Genomic DNA, 19,799 nt, shown 5'->3' on the forward strand with positions numbered 1-19,799 from the left:
CATTTTGATTGTGACATGGAGGGCTTGGCCTGGATTGCCCTGGCTGGAGAGGACTTTTATATGGTTGTTCCAATTTAAGTTATTCTCAACTGTAATATCTAGATATTTAGTTGAATTAACAGCCTTTATAGTTGTCTCAATTATCATGTGACCAACTGTTTATTAATTTGTCTTTCTTTAGCCTCCAGCAAAGAAAAGAAAATCATCCAAGGTAGCAAAAGTACCAAAAAATGATGATGAAACTGCAGACGATGAAAATGAGGAGGAAGAAAGTGAAGAAAAGGTTGTTGAGGTAAGTTTCTTTGGTTATTTGTTTGATTACCAGTATATACAGCAAATGGTTCCTTTAGTCTGAAACTAACTCCCATACACAATAAAAGCAAAGCGAGTCAATGTTCCAGAACCAAAACTGGATTTCCTTGTCTTTTGCTCTTTTATGTTGCCCTGTCAGAAATAGCATATGGTAATGATGGTAGTAAATTGTGTTATGTAAAGAAATTACATTGATGTTCATTTTTTGGTGTTAACAAGGAAAAAGTAAATTTATATAAGTTTTCAGGTAAAATATTTCAGAAAAGGGACACTTGTGTTTTTATGTTTCTCAAAAAGTCGAAAAAAGTCTTCAGCTATGAAAAGAGCCCAGGGTTTTTATTTATTTTATGTGGAACCATGAGAGCACTTAACATCCCTTGTTTATCTAACCAACGTCCATGAAATTTGCTCTAGAAATAAGATTGCAGAGAATAATGAAGCTGAAATAGGTACTTTTAATTAAAAATGTAAGTGCTGCTTTTACTATTAATATTACTGATTATGCTGAAGATAGTAATACAGCTTGAGTGACATTGGGTGTCAGTGTTATGGTAATATCCTGTTATATTTTAATTTGTTCACACTACAAGTAACATCACACTCATATCAAACTGCCTGATAAGGTTTGTAAGGAGAGATGGCCAGTCTTTTAAAAAAAGTCTGAACCTATTCTCAGATTTAAGAAGTGAAGCATAATGGGAACTCCATTAAATACCAAAATACACTGAGGTGCCCAAAGTAATGGAATAGCGATAAGCATGTATGCAAATGGTGGTACACAAGGTATGAAAGGGCAGTGCATTGGTGGAGCTGTCATGGTACTCAGGTGATTGATGTGAAAATGTTTCCAATGTGGTTATTACTACACAACAGGAATCAGCAGACCTTGAATGCGGAATGGTAGTTGGAGCTAGATGCATGGGACATTCCATTTTGGAAATCGTTAGGGAATTCAATATTCCGAGATCCACAATGTCAAGAGTTTGCCAAGAATACCAAATTTCAGGTATTACCTCTCACCACAAACACCACAGTAGCTGCCGCCTTCATTTGATGACCAAGAGCAGAGGCATTTGCGTAAAGTTGTCAGTGGTAACAGGCAAATGCAGAAATAAGAGTGGGACATACAGCTAACTTACTCCTTACAACAGGGTGGAGAAATTTGGCATTAATTGGCCATGGGAGCATACAACCTACATAATTGGCTTTGCTGACAGTGCTTTTGGTGCCTCTCCTGGGGGCTTGTAACCATATCAGGGACCATAGACGACTGGAAAACCAGGGCCTTGTCAGATGAGTCCCAACTTCAGTTGATTAGAGCTGATGGTAGGATTAAAGTGTGGTGCAGAACCCATTAAGCCATGGACCCATGTTGTCAACAAGGCATGCTGGTGGTGACTGCATAATGAAGTGGGCTGTGTTTACAAGGAATGGGCTTGGTCCTCTGGTTGAAGTGAACCAATCATTGACTGGCATGGCATGCTTCCAAACATCAATGAAATTTTTATTTATAATAATGCGCCTCATCACTGGGCCACAATGGTACATGATTTGTTTGAAAAACATTTTGGACGAGTTGAATGTATGATTTGCCCACGCAGATTGGTAGACATGAATCCCTTCAAGCACTTATGGGACATAGGCCTGGTTCAGTATCTCTGCAGGTGTCTTCCAGTGACTTGTTGAGTCCATGCTACATCTAATTGTTGCACTATGCTGGAAAAAGGAAGTCCAACACAATATTAGGAGGTTTCCCAGACTGTTGTCACCTCAGTGTAAAGTTCATAAAGGGTATTAATAGCAATATATATATATATATATATATATATATATATATATATATATATATATATATATATATATATATATATATATAACAAAGATGATGTGACTTACCAAATGAAAGTCCTGGCAGGTCGACAGACACACAAACAAACATACACATACACACACACACACATATATATATATATATATAAGAAACATTCCACATGGGAAAAATATATTAAAAACAGAGATTCCATGACTTACCTCATCCGCCTAATCCTTCACCTATACATCGACTCAGCCAATGAACACACCCGTCAACTCCTATCCCTAATCAAAGTCCTCAGTCTTTCCTCTCCCACATCCACACCGGCTGTTCATAGCATCCTCCTACAGGCCAACCGCAAATTAGAACAGCATGCCACCCTCCACCTCAAAAAACTATCCAATCTCCTGGTTTCCCACCTCCGGAAAGGCAACTCACTCACCCTCCACAACCTTTCCAACAAACCTCAACCTCCTCTCATTGCACACAGACCCAGTCTCTCCCATCTACTCAATCTCCCACTTCCAGCTCCACTCCCCCCAACACCTCAAAATTCTAGCCAACACAATGTGGAACCACAACACCCCAATTCAGTAGTTAACCTTTCCTCCAAACCTCTCTCCCAATCCGAAACCTCTGTCCTATCCAAAGGCCTCACCTTCAGCCCCACTCCCAGATTCAACCAAACTGCCCTTGTCAAAGATTTACTGTCCTACACTCGTAGTCTCTGCTGGAAATATCACTTTGCCATGAAGAAAAATAATCCTGATCCCACTCCTAATGATCCAACTCCCCAAGACACTATCCAAATTGAACCCTGCCTGGAACAGTTCCGTCCTCCATCACAGCGGGACCCACCTCCTCTTCCTCAAAATCACCCCCTCCAAACCTTCCAGGAATTCCACATTTCCAGCCTTGCCTCTCAATCTTTCTTGAAAAACCTTAATCCTACTCCCAACATCACCACAGCCGAAGCCCAGGCTATCCGTGATCTGAAAGCTGACCGATCCATCATCATTCTTCCGGCTGACAAGGGTTCCACGACCGTGGTACTTGATCGTCGGGAGTATGTGGCTGAGGGACTGCGTCAGCTTTCAGACAACACTACATACAAAGTTTGCCAAGGTAATCCCATTCCTGACGTCCAGGCGGAGCTTCAAGGAATCCTCAGAAACTTAGGCCCCCTACAAAACCTTTCACCTGACTCCATCAACCTCCTGACCCCACAGACACCTCACACTCCTACCTTCTACCTACTTCCTAAAATTCACAAACCCAAACATCCCGGCCGCCCCATTGTAGCTGGTTACCAAGCCCCCACAGAACGTATCTCTGCCTACGTAGATCAACACCTTCAACCCATTACATGCAGTCTCCCATCCTTCATCAAAGACACCAACCACTTTCTCGAACGCCTGGAATCCTTACCCAGTCTGTTACCTCCGGAAACCATCCTTGTAACCATTGATGCCACTTCCCTATACACAAATATCCCGCACGTCCAGGGCCTCGCTGCAATGGAGCACTTCCTTTCACGCTGATCACCTGCCACCCTACCCTACCTAAAACCTCTTTCCTCATCACCTTAGCCAGCTTCATCCTGACTCACAACTTCTTCACTTTTGAAGGCCAGACATACCAACAATTAAAGGGAACAGCCATGGGTACCAGGATGGCCCCCTCATATGCCAACCTATTTATGGGTCGCTTAGAGGAAGCCTTCTTGGTTACCCAAGCCTGCCAACCCAAAGTTTGGTACAGATTTATTGATGACATCTTCATGATGTGGACTCACAGTGAAGAAAAACTCCAGAATTTCCTCTCCAACCTCAACTCCTTTGGATCCATCAGATTCACCTGGTCCTACTCCAAATCCCATGCCACTTTCCTTGACGTTGACCTCCATCTGTCCATTGCCCAGCTTCACACATCCTTCCACATCAAACCCACCAACAAGCAACAGTACCTCCATTATGACAGCTGCCACCGATTCCATATCAAACGGTCCCTTCCCTACAGCCTAGGCCTTCGTGGCAAACGAATCTGCTCCAGTCCTGAATCCCTGAACCATTACACCAACAACCTGAAAACAGCTTTCGCATCCCGCAACTACTCTCCCGACCTGGTACAGAAGCAAATAACGAGAGCCACTTCCTCATCCCCTCAAACCCAGAACCTCTCACAGAAGAACCACAAAAGTGCCCCACTTGTGACAGGATACTTCCCGGGACTGGATCAGACTCTGAATGTGGCTCTCCAGCAGGGATACGACTTCCTCAAATCCTGCCCCGAAATGAGATCCATCCTTCATGATATCCTCCCCACTCCACCAAGAGTGTCTTTCCGTCGTCCACCTAACCTTCGTAACCTCTTGGTTCATCCCTATGAAACCCCCAAACCACCTTCCCTACCCTCTGGCTCCTACCCCTGTAACCGCCCCCTGTGTAAAACCTGTCCCATGCACCCTCCCACCACCACCTACTCCAGTCCTGTAACCCGGAAGTTGTACACGATCAAAGGCAGAGCCACGTGTGAAAGCACCCACGTGATTTACCAACTGACCTGCCTACACTGTGACGCATTCTATGTGGGAATGACCAGCAACAAACTGTCCATTCGCATGAATGGACACAGGCAGACAGTGTTTGTTGGTAATGAGGATCACCCTGTGGCTAAACATGCCTTGGTGCACGGCCAGCACATCTTGGCACAGTGTTACACCGTCCGGGTTATCTGGATACTTCCCACCAACACCAACCTATCCGAACTCTGGAGATGGGAACTTGCTCTTCAGTATATCCTCTCTTCCTGTTACCCACCAGGCCTCAATCTCCGCTAATTTCAAGTTGCCGCCAGTCATACCTGTCATACAACAATATCTTTGCCTCTGCACTTCCGCCTCGACTGACATCTCTGTCCAAACTCTTTGTCTTTAAATATGTCTGCTTGTGTCTGTATATGTGTGGATGGATATGTGTGTGTGTGTGCGCGCGAGTGTATACCCGTCCTTTTTTCCCCCTAAGGTAAGTCTTTCCGCTCCCGGGATTGGAATGACTCCTTACCCTCTCCCTTAAAACCCGCATCCTTTCGTTTTTCCGTCTCCTTCCCTCTTTCCTGAGGAGGCAACAGTTTGTTGTGAAAGCTTGAATTTTGTGTGTATGTTTGTGTTTGTTTGTGTGTCTGTCGACCTGCCAGCACTTTCATTTGGTAAGTCACATCATCTTTGTTTTTGGATATATATATATATATATATATATATATATATATATATATATATATATATATATATATATATATTTTATGGTTATAATAGAGGGAAACATCCCACGTAGGAAAAATATATCTAAAAACAAAGATGATGTGACTTACCAAATGAAAGTGCTGGCAGGTCGACAGACACACAAACAAACACAAACATACACACAAAATTCAAGCTTTCGCAACAAACTGTTGCCTCATCAGGAAAGAGGGAAGGAGAGGGAAAGACGAAAGGATGTGGGTTTTAAGGGAGAGGGTAAGGAGTCATTCCAATCCCGGGAGCGGAAAGACTTACCTTAGGGGGAAAAAAGGACGGGTATACACTCGCGCGCACACACACACATATCCATCCACACATATACAGACACAAGCAGACATATTTCTAATTTAACAGAGATGGAAACTTCAAGTGTGAGGCCTTTGGGGTTTATGCCAAATGTCAGACAAGCCTGAGAAAATAAAATATGCGAGCGTAATCTGTCTAGGGTGAAGGCTTGTTTGCGGAGGGAATGTAAATAAAACTTAATGGGGTCGTTGTGGGGGTGTTGTGAGGGTGACATGGTATTAGAAGGTGGAAAGTGTAACATGAGGTTGAAATGAAAATGAAAGATAGAAATATATGGGGAGAGATAAGGGTGAACTAGAAAGTAACTGGAGATCTGGTATGAAAAAAGGCGAAAAAGTGTTGGTTAAGTTGATCCTGTGGTGAACTTGGGTTGGTAGACAGCGATGTGCGTGAAGGTTAGGTGGTTGTGTTGCCGCTAAAACACGTTAAAGGGCGGAGAAATTCGGGAAAATTTCGAAAAAACGTGTAAATGTATTAAAGGAGTGGTGTTGTGGTGAAAGATTACGAAAATGGGGCTAACAATTGTAATAATGACGTTAAAACCTGTGGGGAGTGGCTAAAAATGATCAGTGATGTGCGAAAAACGGAAGTGGAAATAAAGTGAAAGTTATTAGAACTAGTCGAAATGGTTGTTTAATACGTGAAAGCAGCTGATATTGAACTAGAAACGGTGGATTTTATAGCAGCGGTAGTGTTGAAAGCGGAAAATAAAAATTTTTTTGGTTATGGTTTGGAAGTGGGTTACGTATTATTGAGTATATATAGGCGGGATAAAATTGTATTACGGTAAAAAGGGGAAGGTGAATACAAAGTGAGACTACTGGTAAGAACAGAAAGAGAAAATAAGACGACAGGAAAGATTTCGAAATGCAACAGCGACAATACAAACGTAATTGTTGGGTTCAAATTAATGATATGGTTATAATAGAGGGAAACATTCCACGTAGGAAAAATATATCTAAAAACAAAGATGATGTGACTTACCAAATGAAAGTGCTGGCAGGTCGACAGACACACAAACAAACACAAACATACACACAAAATTCAAGCTTTCGCAACAAACTGTTGCCTCATCAGGAAAGAGGGAAGGAGAGGGAAAGACGAAAGGATGTGGGTTTTAAGGGAGAGGGTAAGGAGTCATTCCAATCCCGGGAGCGGAAAGACTTACCTTAGGGGGAAAAAAAGACGGGTATACACTCGCACACACACACACACATATCCATCCACACATATACAGACACAAGCAGACATATTGTGTCTGTATATGTGTGGATGGATATGTGTGTGTGTGCGAGTGTATACCCGTCCTTTTTTCCCCCTAAGGTAAGTCTTTCCGCTCCCGGGATTGGAATGACTCCTTACCCTCTCCCTTAAAACCCACATCCTTTCGTCTTTCCCTCTCCTTCCCTCTTTCCTGATGAGGCAACAGTTTGTTGCGAAAGCTTGAATTTTGTGTGTATGTTTGTGTTTGTTTGTGTGTCTGTCGACCTGCCAGCACTTTCATTTGGTAAGTCACATCATCTTTGTATACCCTCTTTCCTGATGAGGCAACAGTTTGTTGCGAAAGCTTGAATTTTGTGTGTATATTTGTGTTTGTTTGTGTGTCTATCGACCTGCCAGCGCTTTTGTTTGGTAAGTCTCATCATCTTTCCTTATATATATATATATATATATATATATATATATATATAAGTAAGTGATGTTGTGTAATGGTCTCATGTGTATCACTGAAATCTAGTATAGTGAAATGGTTGCTCCTTGTATGTTCATGACATGCCCAAAGACAGTTAAACTAATGCACTTATGCTTAAGTCACTTTAAAATCTTGTCTGTTGTTGAATATTGAGCCATCGCGAACATTGTAGTCAGAACTTCAGATAACTACATGAGAGGGAAACACCAATCAGCCTGTAATCACAAGAGAGATTTTGGGTGACAAATGACTTCAGCAGTGGGGAATGCAGCAATCATTGTAATTTAATTTCCGTTCTTTGCCTCCAGTTCTTGACGAGGGGAAAAGTGCACAGTTATTGTTTCTGATAAAAAATACGGCAAGTGTTATTGTTAATTTATTCGCTGTGCACAGATTGCTGAGGAAACAAAATTAAAAAATATAAAAAGCAACTATCAACACAGCTAGATATCCTAAAATAGTGGTAGTGATTTTAATGTTGATGTAGGCCGATATAATCAAACATAAAGGCTCAAATGATTTATAGAAGCAATACAGATAGATTCCTTCCTGTGTCATCCATCACTCTCTGGATTCTTAACTTTGATTATGCAGACAATCTTTACATATGACCTGAATTTCTTTGGGTTTTGTGAGTAATCTTTCAATAGGATTCTGTTATGGTAGTTATTGTAGGCTTCATGCATTGCCCTTTTGACGATCAAATGTGTTTCATTCAGCATCTGTCTATCTAAAGTCTTGTGGCTTGTTTTGCATCTATTACCCAGTAGTCACTGTTCATTAGTGTCATTATCATAACTATACCATAAGAGTCCCTTCCATTATAAACTGTTCTAGCAAGTACATATTAACCCTGTGCTACATCAGTTATGGTTTTCTCTTAAAACTTGAACCATTCTTCCCTTAGAGCACTGCATCTGTATGAGCAGCACTCACTGGTCATCAATAGCTTGGCAAGTGTTACGAAAGTACATAGCTGACAGTTTCCACACTCGGTAGTCCGTGACATCACAAGAGAGAATCATGAGATAAAATTTACAGATTTGTTGAAGACAGCTCTGTGCTTCAAATTTTTTTCCATTTCATACTCGCTAATAACTCTTGTAACAATGTCAGAAGTAGTGCTAAAGTGCAACAAATGTAAACAATTTGTGGACAGTATTCACTGCTTTGAAGGGGGAAACCAAAAAGAATTTGATATTACAGCTATAACATGTGCAAAAACACAATATTAACACTGCAGCATTTTACATCATAACAGCTAAAGTTTGTCAGATCATCAAATTTCTGACAAAGTTGGCAGAATACATAACAGCAGCTTAAAATTTGCTGCAGTAAGTTACACATGACACTCGTGAACGTAAGAAAATTCTCAAAAATATACTTTTTGTGGTGTCACCGCCAGACACCACACTTGCTAGGTGGTAGCCTTTAAATCGGCCGCGGTCCATTAGTATACGTCGGACCCGTGTGTCGCCACTGTCAGTGATTGCAGACCGAGCGCCACCACACGGCAGGTCTAGAGAGACTTACTAGCACTCGCCCAGCTGTACAGCTGATGTTCATAGCAGTGGTTCACTGACAAATTACGCTCTCATTTGCCGAGACGATAGTTAGCATAGCCTTCAGCTACGTCAATTGCTACGACCTAGCAAGGCGCCGTATTCAATTGATATTTATTATTGTGAAGCATGTATCATCAAGAGCGATGTTCTACAATTATGGATTAAAGTTAAGTATTACATCATCTACGTACTTTATTTGCAATTCTCAAGACCTTGTCCTGTTCCAGACCTCACGCCAGTCTGCGTGTAATTAAACACGTGCATTTCGGCCTCCTCTAGCAACACGGTGTTGGCTCTTCTGCCAACAATTCACTTTTTATATCATAAACACATATTCAAATTGTCGGGATTGACCGGAGAAGGATAATGACGCCAAAGTTTCGAAGAAGCACAAAGGTAGTTTCCAAATGACATTATAGTAAGAAATTTGCATGGCACTCACAAATGTTTGAAAATATGCAGTATGTCATGATACATACCAGGACAGGCACAATAAAGTATTGGGAAAAGACAAACAATAAAATATTAGACTCTAGAAATTTTAATTGGCCCTATTTGCCATATATAATCAGATTCCCAGTTTTTCCTTTGTTTGAGGCCACATGAGGTAGATAGGTACAACTCATGTTAGCATAGATTGTTTTACTTAGTGGATTTGTGACACCTTGTACACTATATGTCATAGTTAACACTGTAGCTTCAGCGTAGCCCGGTCCAAATTGTTTGTTAGTAGTGTAAAAATTCGGACTGTCAGAAACTTTCTCAAATGCCAATAAATAATTTTAGTGTGGAGCAAAAGCTCTTGTATCTTTAACCAAATTAAAAACCTACATTTGTTGTAGTGTGTAAGAAATCTCGCAAGTTAACGCTTAAATTTTAACCAAGCGAAGTGTTGCTGTGGCTAGCTCTCTGGACCTGCAACAGATTTAGGTTTTCCAGGATTTCACTGAAATCGCTCCAGGCAAATGCAAATGCCAGGATGGTTCAATTCCACATCCTTGAAATATTCTGAGCCTGTGCCCAGTCTCTAATGACCTTTATGTCGATGGGACATAAAACTCAAATCTTCCTTCTTTCTTAAATTTTACTATCTCTTACTTGCTCAGTGGGGATGTTATGCCAAGTTTTGGGCCAGTAGTCTTCTAAGCAATTATCTCAGAGCACTTGTTTGAGACTCCTGTTGTTTTGCTTGTGGGTTTTATACAGATGCCTTCAAATCATCTTGTATCATCCCCACTTTGGTCAGATTTTGAGTGGAGTCAAAACAAGGCTTCCTAGAAATTACACAATGGAAAAAGTTCAGCTCTTCAAGATCTAGCTATTGTACATAAAAGAAGTTGTGTTGGTGTGCTGTTTGGTTCCTTTAAAATGGTTTACTTTGAATCAAGAACCAAATAAAGGATGTTTCAGGAAAAACTGATGCTATAAATGTTATTGGGGTGTAATTGAATAATTGATGTTGTTTTTACACCCATTTTGGTATAAAATAAGACCCAATTTGATATGGTTATTGAAATATAGAGCACTGTGCAAAGAGATGCACAAAATGGAAAATAGCTGAGTAGAATTATAAAAGCCGTGACTCTCTCTATACTCAAATTTTATAGCAGCTTTCAATAAGAAAGATTGTCCCTCGTGAACAGTTTGCTTTCACAGCAGAACTGCTGCAAATAACAATTTGTGTACGTTTGGTAAGACATGGCAAAGAAAGCAATATTCAAAGTAGTTGTAGAATGCTTCCCACATCACCTGCAGTGCACAAGCTTGGTCGACCACCAAAGACGCCTGGTAAACTTGTAAGGTCTTCCTACAACATTGAAGGCAGAAAAGCATATGATTAAGACTAAGAATGAAAAAGATTTTTCAGAAGAACAGAATTACGTGAAACAGTAGTGAAAAAGTTTTTGTCAGAAGTTAACACATTCCTAATAAAGTCTTGGTGTATTTCCAATTGCTAAATGCTTCCACGTTCTTTTGATATGTCGTACAAATCAGTAAGATTCATAAGCCATTGGCAGATAACAGTATGACTGTTGGTGATGGAAAATTATGTGCATGATGCTGTCAATCATTTATTGGACATCACATTTCTCCTCGAGCAAAGTACATCAAAATGCAACTGAAATAAGTGCGCCCTGTCTTCACTGACTTGTCACTCACAGAAAAGTGGCTTCTTGCATCATTCCACGCATATGCCAACATCCAAAAATATCCTAGAGTAATTCAAACAAAGCAAAAAGGGGTCATCTGCAACTTCCCACAAGTCATGAAAGAAGTATATGAGCTGCTGCCCAGTGATCTATTGATGTTGGCATCATTGTGATCACAGAAAAGTTGCTGTCAATTAATATCAAGTGGAAATTACAGATTTGACCACAAGTCATGCAAGTTCCTTTTAATTACATCAAGAACAACAATCGTCTGTATGCCAAACATTACCCTGTCAATTTCCAACAATTGGTTAGCTCTGCGAACAACCTGCATGTTAAAAGTCTTCTACAAAGCTATCATGAAAGCCAAAGTGAAAAGTAGAAAATACATCACATGGTACCTTGGGTAGCATATTTTGCAAGAATAGGTGAAAAAGAGGTGGCTACTCATATCTTCAAGCTTCTACGCATCAGTTAAACTCAAGGCCGTACCCTGAGGGCAGTAAAGTGTGCACGGTAGCTGCAACTGTTGCTCTTTGCACAGCAGACATGAAGCCGATCATCTCATAGCAAAAGAGTGATTTTGATGGGATTTTATTGAGTGCATATGTCATTTACAGAAGCAAGCGACAGCAGTCAGAACTCTGTATGCTTATGGCAAATACGACAATTAGTGAAATCAACACAGCAGCATTTAGTCGAGCTATTCTGTCCTTTTCTGGTCTTGATGGAGAAGAAACGTCAGTCAATGCTTCAACGGCAATGAAGTGCCATGACAGGGTTTGAGGTCGATCGTCACTGTTTGGCCTGGAAAGTGAGATGCAAGTAATGGAGAGGTTACTGTTAGTTGTGAACATTTTAGTGGATATTTAATAATTACTGGTCAAAACATGACTGTGGTAGTGCATCACATTTGCAACAAGCATAATATTGACTTGATTTGCAACAAGCATAATATTGACTTGATTTGCAACAAGCGTAATATTGACTTGATTTGCAACAAGCGTAATATTGACTTGATTTGCAACAAGCGTAATGTTGACTTGATTTGCAACAAGCGTAATGTTGACTTGGATTTGCAACAAGCATAATGTTGACTTGGATTTGCAACAAGCGTAATGTTGACTTGCTTTCTCGAACTCGTTGTTGGACATCATCTTCAGTAATTGTCATTTGTGGCTCGCTACAAATTATACTCGGGCATAATGAATTTTATTTTATTGTCTTCATGCATGTCATTCAAGTTGAAGTTCATAGACACTCTGCTGAAACTGGAACGGCTTCCAAGACATCTAGTTTTGAATAATGCAGAATAGTGACCGATAAAGACATTCTGCTTGTGAATAAAGAATTCCAGCCACCAGTCATTGAATGAGTGTTCAAAGAAAAGGAGTATGAAAGTAGACAGATTTTTATACAGCAAAAAACAGAAAAACATTGCTATCATCACACCATAAAATGTGGAAGAATATGCATTCTTGCATCTTTATCCAAGTGTTCTAATGGATTTGTAGAAGAATAGGAAACATCTGTGACGAGCCATGAGTACTTCCAGCCAAGTGTTACGGCAACAGTAAAAAAGATTCTGGTTGAATGAACATGTTTTACGCTCACAGAAGCGTTTAGAAAGAGAGCATGAATTCCAAAATCAGTGTCGTGAAAAAATCGGCATTGCAGCATGCTAGATCATCAGATATCATGAAGTTCATAGAACTGAGTGCGTATTTCAAGAATATGCCCTCTTATGTGAGCTACTGGAGAAGCATGTCAAGCAATCTCATCCCAGTAGTCAGCCAGTTAGGTCTTCCTTTCTGGTTCTTCATTCTGAGTTCTAATGACGTTCTCTGCCTGGAAGTCATGAGCAGCCCCTCAGTTCTGGACAGCATTGTCAGTGACACAACACACATGAATCTGACATTGGATGAAAGAATGCATTATTGGACTAATTTCCTATTAATAGTGATAGGCTATTTCTATCAACACATTTCCACGGCAGTAATACAGTATAATTTTGAAGACAAACATATTGAAAAGACACATCGTTGACTACTTCAACTGTTTTGTATTTCAAATGAGGGATTCAGTGCATGTTCACATTCTTATCTGGATTGAAGATACTCCTGACGTGTGTTCTGCAGTTGTAATTGCATACACTGAGCAGGTGATGCTCCAGTCTTGCAAAGCGTGACGAACAATTACACCAATGGGTAAAGAAATAGCAGATACAAAACCATCGTAAGACTTACTGAAAAGGGAATAAATTCTGCATATTTGGTTTTCCTCATGAAACCTGCAAGAATACAACAGTACTGAAAATAGAGGGCTAAAAAATAAATCATGTGATTCCTCAGTGACAAACTAGAAGCAGACAGGTCAGTGTTCAGTTACTGTAATCCTGGAATTGTCAAGCTATAGCAAACTAAGATGGACATTTAGTCAGATGATTCTGAGATTGGTATTATAAAGTACTTTTCAAAAAATATAACCAAAGCTTAGAAAATTTAATCAACAAAAATACTCAGTTGGCTGTAGAAACAGTTTAAGAAAAAGGAGGCATCAAAAAGGCAGCTCTTTGTTTGCTGGCACACAACTTGAGTAGCAGTTGTGATGGTTTGCAATCTCAAGTCACATCTCATGAATCGACTGTATTTTTGAACAAGTTTACAATAAAGAAAGACCAAGTAAGGTCGCTTTGTTTTAGACCTTTTGGGCTCCTGCAGCTTTGAAAAATGTGAGGAAAGACGAGGAAACTTGGGAGAACAGGTGCCTCGCAGAGTTTGCAGCAAGCTATGGACCAGTCTATAAAACCAATGAAACAGAGCCCATTGATGATGTAATTGATGTCACGGATGACACTGAAGGTGTCAAAATCACCCTTTAAGATGTCAACAATGGCACACGTCTTAGGAGCGCTCAAGAAGCACTCGATCAAAAAAAAATTTTGCTGTCTACATTAGATGAGAACAGAGAGCCCTGAGTTATCGAATGCTCTTGAAGCTCTTGGTGTATTGTGAGATAAAGATTGTGACGTCAGATCTGAATCGAGCATGGTTATGGCCACTTCAGAGCCCGACTTGGATGTGAACTATGATTGCAGCGTACCAGCTGAAAATCACACAGCCAGGCATGATGCACTCACACCCAACCAGAGAAAAGTCTTAGATTGCTCTGCATTTATTTGTTGCTGCAACTGGAAATAGCTTCATGCTCAGATTGATGAGCAGATTGGTACAATTTGCATACACCAAGGCTGATGCTGTTCTTGCCACTGTACCAACTGGTGTTGCAGCCAAGAACATAATTTGAATGATTACCATTGCATTTTAAGCCTTCAAAATGACCAGAAGGGCATTGCTGGTTGAATGACTTGCAGTGTGACTATGTCTGTACACTCTGATTGCGTGCATAGTTTATGTTCACCATGTATTATCAGTTTTATCTTCTTGCACTTGAAACCAGTTCAGAACTAACTGTTGCACAGATATTGTGACTTCTGGCACCTACTTATCTGTTGCAACAGCTGTATGAGTGTGAAAAGTTGCTAGAGGAGCAACTACAAGTCACTGAGCGAGGTGGCGCATTTGTTAGCACACTGGACTTGCATTCAGGACGACGACGGTTGAAACCCACATCCGGCCATACTGATTTAGGTTTTCCGTGATTTCCCTAAATCATCACTGTGCAAGGTGACGCAATGGTTAGCAGACTGGAATCGCGTTCAGGATGACGACGGTTCAATCCTGCGTCTGGCCTTCCTGATTTAGATTTTCCCTGATTTCCCTAAATCACTTCAGGCAAATGCCAGGATGGTTCCTTTGATGGGACAGTGCCGACTTTCTTCCCCATCCTTCTCTAATCTGATGGGACTGATGATCTCTGGTCAGTTTGAAAACAGATGAGTGAGTTCTGGCTTGAATAGCCATGTTGGCATTGCTAGATGCTACCTGCTCAGCTCTCAGGTCCAGTGTCACATGCTTCTGTTGTAATAATCATTCAGTGCTGAACACTATGACACAAATGAGCAGAAGTTGTAAGAATCCAGTGAAATTTTTTTAAGTGTTTTATCTGAAAACTACCTTGAGCAGTTGAACAGAGAACCGACGCGTGGCGAAAACATATTAGACCTTCTGGTGACAAACAGACCTGAACTTTTCGAAACAGTTAACCCAGAACAGGGAATCGGCGATCATAAAGGGGTTACTGCATCGATGATTTCAGCCGTAAATAGAAATATTAAAAAAGGTAGGAAGATTTTTCTGTTTAGCAAAAGTGACAAAAAGCAGATTACAGAGTACCTGATGGCTCAACACAAAAGTTTTGTCTCAAGTACAGATAGTATTGAGGATCAGTGGACAAGTTCAAAACCATCGTACAATATGCATTGGATAAGTATGTGCCAAGCAAGATCATAAGAGATGAAAAAGAGCCACCGTGGTACAACAACTGAGTTAGAAAACTGCTGTGGAAGCAAAGGGAACTTCACAGCAAACATAAACATAGCCAAAGCCTTGCAGACAAACAAAAATTACGCGAAGCGAGATGTAGTGTGAGGAGGGCTATGCGAGAGGCGTTCAATGAATTCAAAAGTAAAGTTCTATGTACTGACTTGGCAGAAAATCCTAAGAAATTTTGGTCTTACGTCAAAGCGGTAGGTGGATCAAATCAAAATGTTCAGGCACTCTGTGACCAAAATGGTACTGAAACAGAGGATGACAGACTAAAGGCCGAAATACTAAATGTCTTTTTCCAAAGCTGTTTCACAGAGGAAGGCTGCACTGTAGTGCCTTCTCTAGATTGTCGCACAGATGACAAAATGGTAGATATTGAAATAGACGACAGAGGGATAGAGAAACAATTAAAATCGCTGAATAGAGGAAAGGCCGCTGGACCTGATGGTATACCAGTTCGATTTTACATAGAGTACGCGAAGGAACTTGCCCCCCTTCTTGCAGCGGTGTACCGTAGGTCTCTAGAAGAGCGTGTTCCAAAGGATTGGAAAAGGGCACACGTCATCCCCGTTTTCAAGAAGGGATGTCGAACAGATGTGCAGAACTATAGACCTATATCTCTAACGTCGATCAGTTGTAGAATTTTGGAACACGTATTATGTTAGAGTATAATCACTTTTCTGGAGACTAGAAATCTACTCTGTAGGAATCAGCACAGGTTTCGAAAAAGACGATCGAGTGAAACCCAGCTCGCGCTATTCATCCACGAGACTCGGAGGGCCATAGACACGGGTTCCCAGGTAGATGCCGTGTTTCTTGACTTCCACAAGGCGTTCGATACAGTTCCCCACAGTCGTTTAATGAACAAAGTAAGAGCACATGGACTATAAGACCAATTGTGTGATTGGATTGAGGAGTTCCTAGATAACAGAACGCAGCATGTCATTCTCAATGGAGAGGTGTCTTCTGAAGTAAGAGTGATTTCAGGAGTGCCGCAGGGTTGTGTCGTAGGACCGTTGCTATTCACAGTATACATAAATGAGCTTGTGGATGACATCGGAAGTTCACTGAGGCTTTTTGTGGATGATGCTGCGGTATATCGAGAGATTGTAACAATGGAAAATTATACTGAAATGCTGGAGGATCTGCAGCAAATTGACGCATGGTGCAGGGAATGGTGATTGAATATCAATGTAGACAAGTGTAATGTGCTGCGAATACATAGAAAGAAAGATCCCTTATCATTTAGCTACAATATAGCAGGTGAGCAACTGGAAGCAGTTAATTCCATAAATTTTCTGGGAGTACTCATTAGGAGTCATTTAAAATGGAATGATCATATAAAGTTGATCGTCAGTAAAGCAGATGCCAGACTGAGATTCATTGGAAGAATCCTAAGGAAATGCAATCCGAAAACAAAGGAAGTAGGTTACAGTACGCTTGTTCGCCTGCTGCTTGAATACTGCTCAGCAGTGTGGGATCTGTACCAGATAGGGTTGATAGAAGAGATAGAGAAGATCCAACGGAGAGCAGCGTGCTTCGTTACAGGATCATTTAGTAATCGCAAAAGCGTTACGGAGATGCTAGATAAACTCCAAAGAAGACTCTGCAGGAGAGACGCTCAGTAGCTCGGTACGGGCTTTTGTTGAAATTTTGAGAACATACCTTCACCGAGGAGTCAAGCAGTATATTGCTCCCTCCTACGTATATCTCGCGAAGAGACCATGAGGATAAAATCAGAGAGATTAGAGCCCACACAGAGGCATACCGACAATCCTTCTTTCCACGAACAATACGAGGCTGGAATAGGAGGGAGAACTGATAGAGGTACTTAAGGTACCCTCCGCCACACACCGTCAGGTGGCTTGCAGAGTATGGATGTAGATGTAGAACACAGAAAGAAAAAGTGACATTATTGGTACTCGTTGGGCTACACGTTACATGACAGACTGTGTCTTCACATCTTTTTCTCAGTTGCTTCTGTTCATGATGTGAGATCCAGAAGCCACTCGTAAGTGCATTTGTGGATATGCATAGTGGAATATATTTTATCTACCAGTTGCAGTTAGCAAACCTGACGAAATGTGTTGTGACAGTGCCACGACATTTAAAAGTGCCGCTACGTCAGTACGCGAACACGGCGATAGAGGCGCTCCGCAGCTCAGCCGAGCGCGGGAGCGCCACCTGGCTATGAACGGCGTCGGCCGCATGTCACGGCACGGCAGTCGAATGACGGATACGGAGTTAGTAGTATGTAACCCGCTAGAGTTTCTACTTTTGCAGATCCACGCAATTTATTAGTGATTAAAGGTTATAACATTTTGGCGACGAGGATGGGATATTTTTTTTTCCTGCGTTGTGGAATTGTGTGTTCCTGTCGGGGCAGACATGGAACAGCTTATGCAAGCGCTCATTGAACAACAAACACAGCTGACGGCTGCTATTCAGGCACAACAAACACAGCTGACGGCTGCTATTCAGGCGTTGTCGACGTCGCTTACTCATCGTCTGTCTTCCTCTTCTCCGCCTCCGTTCCCTCCTTATGACGAGGCCGCTGAAGACTGGAAGGATTATGAGAAGCGTTTGCGGCAACACTTCTTGGCTTTCGGCGTTGTCGACGCTCCTATGTGTAAGTCTTTATTTCTCTCTTGGATTTCCCCACGGATCTATCAGCTGCTCTCTCAGTTAGCCCCTCTGCGGGAACCTGCCTCTCTGTCCTTCCAAGAAATGTGTGACTTATTGTCTACCTATTACCGAAAAAACACCCACGTCGTTGCCGCCCACGTGGCGTTCTACCGGTGTCGTAAACAGCCCCATCAATCTTACCGGGCTTGGGCGGCGGAACTACACGGTCTGAGTAGGAAATGTCAGTTTGTCACGGACACTCATCATGAGTCTTATGCTGATTCAGTGGTTCGGGACGCTATTCTACGGCTTGCTCCTGATAAAGAAGTTCGGCAACATGCCTTACAACTGCCAAACCCGTCGTCGTCGGAAGTTCTCAGCATCGCTCAATCTTTTGAAGTGTCTCACGCTGCAAATAGACGCGTGGTGTGATGTGGGCGCTGTACAGACCACTTTCGACGCGGACAATTTGCCTGTTTCACAGGGGAACGACGATGTGACGGCGGTTCACTCGCGTCAACAACGTCGCGTTGGGCCACCACGCTCGCAGCGAAAACAGCATCCACAGAAGCAGGTTCGTTCCGCACTTCCTTCTTGTCCACGTTGTTTCGTACAGCATGACAGGGCCGCATGTCCAAAACGTTGGGCCACGTGTAATTCCTGTAGGAAAAAAGGCCACATTGCTTCTGTGTGTCAGTCCCCTAAAGTTCCTGTCGACGAGGATGAGGCATCGGACATGGATGTTAACTGTGTGCTTTCTCAAACAAATAAGTTTTTTGTTACTGTTCGTGTTCTGGATAAAGACATTCGCATGCAGGTGGACACGGGCTCTGCAGTAACTCTCGTTAATTCTCGCACGTATTTGGAGTTGGGCTCCCCTCCCTTGTCTCCCGTTACGCGAAATCTGCGAACTTATAATAAGCAGAAAATTCCTATCGTTGGCCAGTTTGATGCTTCCACTGCCTACAAGTCTGTTGTTAGGCCCCTCACGTTTTATGTGGTGGATCATGCGGGCACGGAAAACCTGTTCGGTTATGATGCTTTCCAGTTGTTCGGGTTCTCCATTGATGATGATGTGCACCTCATATCTGAGGATATTCCGTATCAACAACTGGATGGGTTGTGTTCTGAATTCTCGTCTGTGTTCTCTGCTGGTCTGGGTCGTGCCAAGGATTTTGATGCCCACATTACTCTTAAACCTACAGCTCGCCCTAAGTTCTTCCGGGCACGCCCTATTCCGATGGCGTTGCGTGCGCCTGTCAAGGCTGAGATCGACAGGTTAACAGCTTCAGGGATTCTCCTTCCGGTTACCTCCAGCGAATGGGCATCGCCCATCGTGGTAGTTTCTAAACCAAACGGGAGTCTGCGATTGTGCAGTGATTTTAAAGCCACTGTCAACGCTCAGAGCCTCATTGACACTTATCCTCTTCCCCGTCCTGAGGAGTTATTTACCAAGCTCGCTGGGGGCCAGTTCTTTTCCAAACTTGACTTATCGGAGGCGTACCATCAGTTGCCATTGGATGCGTCTTCCAAGGAATTTCTCGTCATCAACACTCTCCTTGTGGGTTGTATCAGTACCAGCGGTTACC

The 19,799-nt window shown here is 42.0% G+C and overlaps 1 protein-coding gene across 2 annotated transcripts in view; it reads left to right on the top strand.

Moving 5' to 3' along the window:
- LOC126253543 (M-phase phosphoprotein 8-like) overlaps positions 1 to 19,799 on the top strand; it is a 203,016-nt gene that overhangs the window by 147,555 nt on the left and 35,662 nt on the right. For both annotated transcript variants that reach the window (XM_049954937.1, XM_049954938.1), the window contains exon 3: positions 182 to 292. In XM_049954937.1, the coding sequence (XP_049810894.1) occupies positions 182 to 292 (111 nt within the window). The remainder of the gene's footprint in view (positions 1 to 181; positions 293 to 19,799) is intronic.

Source organism: Schistocerca nitens, chromosome 4 (assembly GCF_023898315.1).
Source record: "Schistocerca nitens isolate TAMUIC-IGC-003100 chromosome 4, iqSchNite1.1, whole genome shotgun sequence".
Taxonomy (NCBI): Eukaryota; Metazoa; Arthropoda; class Insecta; order Orthoptera; family Acrididae; genus Schistocerca; species Schistocerca nitens.